General features: G+C 42.1%; 1 protein-coding gene across 2 annotated transcripts; it reads right to left on the minus strand.

Annotated features, from left to right (window-relative positions):
* Nucleotides 1-923: 923 nt before the first annotated feature.
* Nucleotides 924-10,047, minus strand: tubb6 (tubulin, beta 6 class V). 2 transcript variants are annotated; one of them, XM_073488790.1, is made up of 7 exons: nucleotides 9,985-10,047; nucleotides 8,090-8,198; nucleotides 7,286-7,396; nucleotides 6,434-6,549; nucleotides 5,665-5,793; nucleotides 4,722-5,558; nucleotides 924-970 (listed from the first exon to the last, which is right to left on the minus strand). In XM_073488790.1, exons 1-6 carry the CDS (start codon nucleotides 10,039-10,041, stop codon nucleotides 4,740-4,742), a joined length of 1,341 nt encoding a protein of 446 aa, XP_073344891.1. In that variant the 5' UTR covers nucleotides 10,042-10,047; the 3' UTR covers nucleotides 924-970; nucleotides 4,722-4,739. The 2 variants fall into 2 exon arrangements, with proteins under 2 accessions (XP_073344891.1, XP_073344890.1); XM_073488789.1 differs by lacking the exon at nucleotides 924-970 and having other exon boundaries at nucleotides 3,420-5,558.
* Nucleotides 10,048-11,126: the final 1,079 nt, after the last annotated feature.

Here is an 11,126-nt window from a genome sequence, read left to right on the forward strand (position 1 = left end):
CATTTTATTTATTCATTTATAAATTACTTTGTTTTACATATATGTTTCTGTATTTTCTTCCTTTTGGACTTTGCAAATTAATACATTAAAATATGTAAATAAAATAAATAAATACATAAATTAAATGGTAAAAAACAATAAGTATGTAGAAAAGGTGAATTATTACAGAAGCAAATTAAATTTATGTCACTTTTCATAAATTAATAAATGTCTAAATTCGATTTTGATTTTATTTTTGGTGCATTTAATGACACGTTGACTTTTTTATTGAGAAATTTATTTATTTATGAATTGATTTTAGGAGGAATTTCAGTTTTTTTCATGTAAACACACGGTGGAGTTTGTTCTGGATGTTCAGCTCCACTAAAATGAGTTTTGTAAAATCATCACTACAAATAAAAAAAGCAGAGCTGAGAATCCTGTTTGTTTTAATTCTACATCAACAAAATAAATCGATCTGACCAAATAAAAATACATATGAGGACAATACCAGCCTCTCTGCGCCAAACGTCATAGAGAAAAATAGTTAATTAATTGTATTATTTATGTGAGTTTTATATTTAAGCACAGTGACGAGTTCTCTCCTGATCCTAACACAGTGACATGTTGGAGTGAAACTAAACTGTTGATCACTTTAAAAGTTGAAACATCAATAACACACAGCTTTTCACAGCGATCCAGGATCAGCCGTCTCTCTGGAGCGTCGGGCTGAAGTTTGGACACACTCTTCAGTAAAAACATGAATTCTTGTTCCAGTTGAATTTAAACTGTCGACATTTTTTACATCAGCAGAGATCCTGATTCAACACAGCTGCTCCTGTAATTCACACAATGTCTAAACCTCTAAAAACAACAGGGAAGTTTAACTCTGCAGGAAGCGATGAGCCGCCTCTGCCTCTAATTGATTGGGCTGAAGTTGTCTTCCTGCTCTGTGATTGGCTCGTCAAGCTGCTGCTCTGCAGTCCAGCTCCTGTTGGAGGAACAAAGGTAAAACTCAGTTACATCAAATCCTCGAGAAACTTCAAACAGAAGCAGCGAGCAGGCGAATCTGTGAACGTGAATGTTTGACTTCAGGCTGCGAGCGCGAGTGTTTATCTGCGTTGCAGTCAGATGATTAATCTCAGTGTAAACGGACGTCTTTAACTTCATGTTTGGTGGTTTCTCTGATGTGATGTGACTCCAGGTGTTTATTCCTCCAGAAGGTCTGGAGCTGCACCTGACTCAGAGCAGCAGGACTTGGTAAAACCCGTCAACGCACTTGAATTTTTCTCTGAAAGCTCAATATTGTCAACTCACGGAAAAACGCAATGTTTGCATGTTTGCGTTGTTCCTGAAAAGACACAACTTCATGTCTGTTTGCATCTTTGTGTGAAATCTAGACGTGTTAAAAATTCCCTTCGGTTTGGTCTGAACGCGCCGTGAGCCTGAGGACAAATGAGCCGTCATGTTGTCGGTTCATACTGTGGTTCTGATGAATGCTGGTAGAACTTTAGTGTTGATCAGGAACCAGACCAACACACAGTGCGGTCGTTCTGCACGAGAGGTTCAGATCTGCGTCCACACACACACACACACACACACACACACGCACACACACACGCACGCACACAAGCACACACACACACACACACTCCTTGGCCCTGCACCCGAACTTATTTCTCACTTTAAAGGAGCAGTCTGTAGTTTTTAGGGAAGAATTATAATCAGAAGAGAAAAATCACATTTGTAAATTAATTATTTTATCATCAATCAGATAAAAATCATTCTGATCATCAATAGATCCATAGTATCCAGTATTCATAAGAAATACATGTACTTTTACTTGATACTTAAGTACATTTAATATCAGATACTTCACTTTTACCAAAGTAATATTTTAACACCATATCTTTACTTTTACTTGAGTATGACTGTTGGGTACAACACTGAATGTAGTGATCGAATGTAACTAAGTACATTTACTCAAGTACCTGAGTACAATTTTGAGGTATTTGTACTTTACTTGAGTATTTCCATTTCCTGCTACTTTATACTTCCACTCCACTACATTATGGAGGCAAATATTGTATTTTTTACTCTACTCCATTTATTTAATAACTTTAGTTACAAGTTACTTTACAGATTACATGCTGCATTTTTTAAATTAATTGATTTTATTGTCAAATCAAAGATCTTCAGTGGCTCATGACCTTAAAGGACAACACAGTTTATACTGTTTGACTGTGTTTATACGTGGCGGACCCTGCCACCTGTCTAGCTTCAAACAGTGTTCTGGGACCTTATTCTCCTCTGAGAACAGCTTGTTTATTCACTGATGGAAACAGTTTGAGTTATTACCTCATTAATATTGTAAATATTAAAATTCTCAGTTTGATTTCTTCTGTAAATCTACATAGTGCTCCTTTAACAGCCTGTGGGGGAGCGAGGACACACCGGTGCTTTAACCGGCAGCTGACTGCACCGTCAGGCTGCTGACTGCACCGAGCTGCAGAGGAACAAAGAGCCAGCGATGGAGAATAGATCCACAGACATCAGCTGAGCTCCACAGACATGAGAGCAGCGTTTTTGCCTTTGACAGCGATGGTCGCCGCCGCTCGCCACATAATCCTCAACACAAACAGAACTGCTGGGAAATCAAGTCTCACACTCGACGCTGGACGAGAGAGATTAACGTCCTGATTGTCTCTCTGCTGTCCGACGTGTCATCATGTCAGCGAGGTGACCTCAGGTCCTGAAACACTGACTGAAACCTCAACACATCAGTTTATGGAAGCTTCTGAAACCATCTCAACAACCTCAAGTCACCTTTTAACGGATTTTCATCTTTTTTTGCTCTTAATCTGTTTAATTCCTCACATGTCGTCTTCTGATCCTCGACTTCACTCTTTTATTTATCTCTTTATCTGCATTACTGTTTTCCTTCCTCCTCTCTCTCTGATTCTTCCTGTTTCATCACTTTCATTCCTTTTACTTGTAATTACTCAAACTGACATTTGTGTCCTAACTCACTCTTTACTTTAGTTACTAGTTACTTTGCAGATTACATGCTGCATCAGCGCAAAAGTAGCTCATCAGATCTGATAATCGTTGACTCATAGTACAGTATACACATACTGTACATTTAAATATATGTATAATTTATTTTTTATTCTTTTGACACTCAAGTACATTTAATATTAGATACTTTAAGACTTTTACTCGAGTACTATTAATATAGAAAGTAAGATGTCAACATGAAGTATGACTTACTTTTTACCTCCATGTGCTGGTGAAGCTCCAGGCTGTTTTATATCTAAGGTGACTGTGCTAATAAGAATAAACCTCGTGTATAATTAAACATAAAGAAGTTTATGTCCAACATAAACACACAGCAGCAGGACAGAGTACAGCACAGATAAAGACCACAGACACGGTCGACATCACAGCGTCCGGCCTCCAAAGAAGCTTTTATTTCAACCTTCAGCCTCTCAAGACGTTCACATGTACAAAAATCACAGTTTGAAACAACAAACAGTCAAACACAGTCCGGTCCAGGAACAGCTGATCAGGATCGCGTGTCTCATCTTTCTACTTCAGCATCTTGTGTCTATCAGTGCATTTATGACACCTGTTACATTATTTAATTATTTTACCAACTGCTTTCAAACATTTTGTGTTGTTAGCACATATTCAAGCAACAAAATGGGTCATTTGTCACCACCGTCTGACGCTTCTGTCTTTAAGTAAGATGTTGAAGAAGGTTCTCAGTCATCCAGGTTGTGGTAACTCTAGGTGCTGTATCGTAGGCAACTGGACTTGTTTCAGTTCGTTGAAGACGTTTCACCTCTATAAGGTGCAACTCCCCCAACTAGAGGGGAGTCGCAGGCTTTTAAACTCTGTGTGGGTTCCCTCCCCAGACAGCTTAACAACCATTCACACCTGGGCTCACCTAGCCCTAGCAAGTCACAGGAAGGCCGGTTGGGTTAACGACCCACAAGTGGCCGCAACGACTCTGTGAGGACACTCCCACACTCTGTAAGGACACTCCCATACATAGTTTAAAAGCCTGCGACTCCGCTCCAGTTAGTTAGAACTGAAGAAGCCTCTTGGATGAGACGTGAAATGTCCTTAACAAACTCCAACACGTCCAGTTGACTACGATACAGAACTTAGAAGTCCTATTAGTAAGAAAAGTAGATTTTTGACACTTTGGGATGGCGGCCGAACCGACCTACAATCCCAGAGCGTCAGTTTTTGACTCAAAAATCTACTTTTTTCACAAATAGGATCTTTGAAGTTTGGTGACACAAACTATGTTAAACTTCGAGAAAGAACGTGGTCGGTGGTTGATTGTTGGTCAGACAATGAAAACAAATATGTTTCAAAATTTGAGTCCCTCATTTCAAAAACACGCACAAGTTCGATATTAATTTATATCTATAAGTCTGAAGTTGGTCATGAAGTAATTTAAAGCCCTTTCACACCTGAAAGTCTGAGCCAAGGTTCACGTTTTTGTTAGACTGCAATCATTTGATCCGGTGAGCTTTGGTTTGCAGGTTCACAAGTTTTTCTATGAGTGACTGAATCATTTTCAAGCTTTGGCGACGTTTAATATTTTCTTGTTAGGGTAAGTGATTAGTTTACCGCCGTGTGGCTCATCGACTGTTTCAGAGCTAAAAGATTGGACTATGTTATTTTCCTGACGTCAACTGATTGTTCTACCAGTGTTCTCAGAGTTTTACCGGTCTTGTTCGGTCTCCTTACTCAACGATGTCGTCCTCCTCGTCCTCAAAGTTCTCCTCGCCGTCGTTGGCGGTGGCCTCCTGGTACTGCTGATACTCGGACACCAGGTCGTTCATGTTGCTCTCCGCCTCGGTGAACTCCATCTCATCCATGCCTTCGCCCGTGAACCAGTGCAGGAAAGCCTTTCGGCGGAACATGGCCGAGAACTGCTCCGAAATCCTCTTGAACAGCTCCTGGATGGCCGTGCTGTTGCCGATGAAGGTGGCGGCCATCTTGAGGCCTCGGGGAGCGATGTCGCAGACGGCCACCTTCACGTTGTTGGGGATCCATTCCACAAAGTAGCTGCTGTTCTTGTTCTGGACATTCAGCATCTGCTCGTCCACTTCCTTCATGGACATGGGCCCGCGGAAGACGGTGGCGACGGTCAGGTATCGTCCGTGACGAGGGTCGCAGGCTGCCATCATGTTCCTGGCGTCGAACATCTGCTGGGTGAGCTCGGGAACGGTAAGCGCTCGGTATTGCTGGCTCCCTCGTGCTGTCAGGGGAGCAAATCCTGGCATGAAGAAGTGCAGTCTGGGGAAAGGCACCATGTTGACGGCCAGCTTGCGAAGATCTGCGTTGAGCTGCCCGGGGAAACGGAGCGAGGTCGTCACGCCGCTCATGGTGGCCGACACCAGGTGGTTGAGGTCGCCGTACGTGGGTGTGGTGAGTTTAAGCGTGCGGAAGCAGATGTCGTAAAGGGCCTCGTTGTCGATGCAGTAGGTCTCGTCTGTGTTTTCAACCAACTGGTGGACCGACAGAGTGGCGTTGTAGGGCTCCACCACGGTATCTGACACCTGGAAGGATCAAACAACAACAGATATGACGAGGTGTTGAGCTGTGACGGTAAATTGGCAACAAGGAAACAGAGACAAAAAGACAAGCTGGTCTTCTCTTTGATACCTTAGGTGAGGGCATGACGCTGAAGGTGTTCATGATCCGATCGGGGTACTCCTCCCGGATCTTGCTGATCAGCAGGGTGCCCATACCAGAGCCGGTGCCCCCTCCCAGAGAGTGAGTCAGCTGGAAACCCTACAGGCAGAAGTACAGTCAGATGGGAAGTCACGCTTGGTTCTCAGATATTTATGTATCTGGAAGTTTAAGTAAGACACATTTTTAAAAGGACCCTTATGACAAGTCATTACTGTGAGCTTGACCTAATGAAGCTACAGATTTACTATTTACATTTGATGCCAACTGTCTGTATTTGACAGTTTTGGATGAACCCAAATAGTTCTGAGGTCCGATTCTCAGGAGTACTACTACAATAAGTTAAAGTACTTTGAGGAGCTGTTAAGACAACCGTTAATGTCTGAACAATTATATAAAAACCTTTGGAAATGGGGAATTGTCAGCTTGCTAGTGGATAAAAAAGCAGGCTTCAACCTCTGAGGACCAATACTGCAGCTGACCATTCACGTTTTTGCAATATCTTTGTGACTCGGGAAAGAGACCGGAAAAATATGCACACAGGAGAAGTTAGCCTAAACCTAACCAGGTATTTTTGTTGCCTAAACCTTATCAAACTGAAAACTGATAAAAAAATAAATAATAAGTGAGCTGTGTATAAATAAGTGAACAGTAAAACAAAATGTTCCAACAGCAGCGATGATCCTGGAGCAACATTCGTGATGTTCCCTGACGTGTTGATTAAACCAGAAGCAGTCTTCACCTGGAGACAGTCGCAGTGCTCACACTCCTTCCTCACTATGTCCAGGACCGAGTCCACGAGCTCCGCCCCCTCCGTGTAGTGACCTTTTGCCCAGTTGTTCCCAGCACCTGTCTGACCTGCAGACAACCAATCAGCACAGAGAAAATCCATCTGTGAACTGTAAAATGATCGCCACAACAGATGGGAATGTGCGTGCAGACACTCTCGACTGGTGACCCATTTCTCAGCCGGGGGAGAGGGAGGACAGGGGAGCTGCTAGATTTGATTTCATGTGTGTGTTTAAGACCGACAGAGAGATCTACAACCTCCCTGCTTCTCCTCCTGCACAGACATCAGTTTATTAAACAAACCCTGGAGACTTCTCACTGTTTACTGTAAAAGCTCGATGCTGGAAAGGTTCATCGCTCTCCAGCTCCTCCCGTCCTCTGCAGAAAGTGTCTCTGATGGTGACGAACTCGCAGAGATTGACCTCTTTTAACTACTAGTTTTGCAGAACAAGCTCTGATAAAGTCGCTGTAGACGACCTGCTGAGCAGCAAACAGCAGACGGACTCAGTTAGAGACTCGCTGCTGAACACAGACAGAGACTGTCCTCACGAGCTAAAGAAGGGAGAGCGTGTCACTGATGTAGGATCAATGCATTCAAAACATTTTTAAAAAGTAGGATTTGTAAATGTTTAATGAGGATGGTAATGTACTCAACGCATCTGAAAATGAACTTAACCTTTCTTCTTTTACAGGGTTTATCATGAAGCAAAAACAACCCAGATAATTGTCAAAGAGTCCAGCTGAAGGTCTTCAGTCATTATCGGAAGTTAAACCTGAATCAGTGAGTAAAATAAACCAAAGTTACCAAAGATGAAGTTGTCTGGTCTGAAGAGCTGCCCGAAGGCTCCCGAGCGAACGCTGTCCATGGTTCCTGGTTCCAGGTCGACCAACACAGCCCGGGGGACGTATTTATGTGCTGCGCAAACACAGAAGAGTCGTTACTGGCAACAAAACCTTTATCTCGTGTTTCTACCAACGCGTGACACTTACCAGCATCTGTTGTTTGAAAAAAAGGAGCTAAAGTGGATTCATTTTAGAAGTCTGATTGAAAAAACAACATCATCTGTCAAACCTGTGTTTTTAATCAGGGAAAAGGGACGAATGTTTTTTGTCATTCAAGTGTTTTTTGTAATAATGTGAGATTCTCTGAGAAAAATGATCCTCGCAAAACTATTTTGGGGCTTGTAGATGTTTAACAGATTCATGTAGGACGGAGTTTCTCAAACTTATCGCTCAAAGGATTTTTATTTATAAGGTTCAGAATAATTCATAATAACAAAATGACATTTAAGTTTCAATTTATTAACGTAACACCTTTTACATCTCAAGTCTTAAGTCATAAATTATTTATAAGCTACTTGTTGTACAACTGGAGCTGTTACAGTTTGATAAGATTTTTTAAATATTATTATTTTAGCATATAATTATTAATATGTAGTGAGTTCAGACAGCTGATGTTTTTGACATAATGAGCTCTGAAACATGATGATGACAGAAAATATGTATGAATGTATTATTAACCCCACAGTGCTGGACACAATCAGCAGACCTCCTGAGTGTGTGTGAGTGTGTGTGAGTCAGTGTGAGTCAGCTGTTGTGTTGCACTCACAGGAGGCCTCATTGTAGTAGACGTTGATCCTGTCCAGCTGCAGAGATGAGTCGCCCACGTAGCTCCCGGCAGGATCGATGCCGTGCTCGTCACTGATCACCTCCCAGAACTGACCGAGTCACAGCGGCGAGAAGAGGAGAAGAAGAAGAGAAGAAGAAGAAGAAGAAGAATAGAAGAGAAGAAGTAGAAGAAGAGAAGAAGAGAAGAAGAGAAGAGAAGAAGAAGAGAAGAAGTAGAAGAAGAGAAGAAGAGAAGAAGAAGAGAAGAAGAAGAAGAAGAATAGAAGAGAAGAAGTAGAAGAAGAGAAGAAGAGAAGAAGAGAAGAGAAGAAGAAGAGAAGAAGTAGAAGAAGAGAAGAAGAGAAGAAGAAGAGAAGAAGAAGAGGAGAAGAAGAAGAAGAAGAAGATGAGAAGAGGAGAAAAAGAAGAAGAGAAGAAGAAGTAGAAGAAGTAGAAGAAGAAGAAGAGAAGAAGAAGAAGAAACTGATCAGTCTGTGCAGCTGACTTCCTGTCTGCGTGGTGCGTTCACTGACACACGTCAGCCATGTCTCTACTTTTATTTACAACCTGCTGTTTGAGGAGCTGCGTCACAGCTGAGTTACTGTCCGCACAGTCACGCCACTTCATTACCCAGCAGCCTCTGGGGCTACAGAGCGCCACCTGCTGACTGAGTGCAGCTCTGCTCATGTTTCACTGGAGACAACGTTCACTCCGACTGTCGGCCAGAAACTGGAATAGTTGTGTGATTGGTCAGCGTGTGTGTGTGTGTGTGGTGTGTGTGTGTGTGTGTGTGTGTGCGTGTGTGTGTGTGTGTGTGTGTGTGTGTGTGTGTGTGTGTGTGTGTGTGTTTTGTGTGTGTGTGTGTGTGTGGTGTGTGTGTGTGTGTGTGTGTCAGATTCCTTGAATATTCTCACAGTGGCTCTGAGCTCCTTCACTCCTCCTCACCACCGTGTGGAGTTTATCACAGATCAGAGATCAGTCGTGTTCACTGCTCTCATGTGTTCACTGCTCTCATGTGTTCACTGCTCTCATGTGTTCACTCACACACACCTGAACCCCGTCTGATCGGTTATTGATCAGTTTGGTAAAAATCAATTAAACTCTTTAGATTAATGAGTCAGAACGAGACAGAAAGTAGAAACAAGAGGACCCGAGGTTTTATTTTGGATCAGGATGAAATGTGGAAACTAAACTGTGTCGAGGGGAAGTTTGAAGTAACAGGAAATGGAAATACTCCATTAAAAATACAAGTATGTCAAAATGTAACTTCAGTGCTTGAGTAAATGTACTCGATTACATTCATTTACATTCTTTTACATTTTAGAAAGTACTCAAAGTCGCACTGGAGTTAAAGTAAAGATCTGGTGTTAAAATATTACTCATGTCACCCAAATGAATAGTACTCGAGTAAAAGGCTTAAAGTATCTGATATTAGAAGTACTTCAGTATCAAAAGTACAAGTAAAAGTATATTATACACATATGTGTGTACTGTGGGTCGACTGATCAAAAAATCAGTGTTTTTTGTGTCGATTGTCGATAAAATAAATGAATTTAAAATGTGATACTTTGTGATGCAGCATGTAATCTGTAAAGTAACTAGTAACTAAAGTAATCAAATAAATGTAGTGGAGTAAAAAGTATAATATTTCCCTTTGAGATGTCGGAGGGGAAGTATAAAGTACAAGTACCTCAAAGTAAAGTATCAGTGACGCAGAGTACTTGAGTAAATGTACTCGGCCTGTGATCGGAACCGCTCAGCGACCCTCTGCAGGACTGAGGACTGTAACGTGGCTGTAGAACCGCTGACACACGTTAAATAGCAGAGAACCCAGCGGGGGTTCGGCTCACGGTGACCCGGTCTGTGGCCCGGTCTGTGGCCCGGTCTGTGTCCTACCTTGGTCCCGATCTGGTTCCCGCACTGTCCGGCCTGGATGTGAACGATCTCCCTCATGTTGGCTCCGTGTGTCGGTGTCTGGTCCCGGCTGCGCTCTGCTCGTGTGTCCGCGCTCCGCTGCTGGGTGTCGGCGTGCGTCTGTCACACGGGAGCGCGCAGCCGGCTTCGTCTCCTCCTCGCGCGCGTTCACGCGACCACGCCCTGAGGGGGCACCCATGGGTCCAGTCCGTCCCCTCAGCCGAACCACTGTGTCCTCCTGATGGAATGTATCTGAGTACATCTACTCGAGTACTGAACTTAATAATTCTGATGTACTTTACTGAAGTATTTCTGCTACTTTATACTTCCACTCACCGTGTATTTGATTACCATAGTAACTAGTTACTTTACAGATTACATGCTGCATCAGAACCACAGTAGAACTTTTCACAGTAGTTGTTCCATCACTGCTGGTCCGAATGTTCACAGAACAAACTGTGACGACACCTGGAGGAGCTGCTCTGCTGCGTCAGCACCGTGTGACCACGAGCCATCAGTCAGCTGCTGCTGAGGTCACCGGACCACGGCCCTGAAACACTTCCGGTTCTGAAACACTTCCGGTTCTGAAACACTTCTGGTTCTGAACTATAGAACAAGATTTCACCGCCGACTCTGAACGTCTGCTCACCGACTGTGTGACTGTGTGTGTAAAGTAACTAAAGTAATAAATGTAGTGGAGTAAAAAGTACAACATTTGCCTCCTAGTGGAAGTATAAAGTAGCAGAACATGGAAATACTCAAGTAAAGTATGAGTACCTTAAATTGTACTTAAGTACAGTACTTGAGTAAATGTACTTAGTTACATTCCATCACTGTAAACAGTGTTGTAAAAAGTACCCAACAGTCATACTCGAGTAAAAGTAAAGATATGGTGTAAAAAAATTACTTTGGTAAAAGTTAAAGTCAACCATATGAATAGTACTCGAGTAAAAGTCTTAAAGTATCTGATATTAAATGTACTTAAGTATCGAGATTACAAGTAAAGTATATATATATATATATATATATATATATATATATATATATATATATATATATATATATATATATATATATATATATATATATATATATATATACATACATACATACATACACACACA

The sequence above is a fragment of the Pagrus major genome, chromosome 19, assembly GCF_040436345.1.
Source record: "Pagrus major chromosome 19, Pma_NU_1.0".
NCBI classification, from domain to species: Eukaryota; Metazoa; Chordata; class Actinopteri; order Spariformes; family Sparidae; genus Pagrus; species Pagrus major.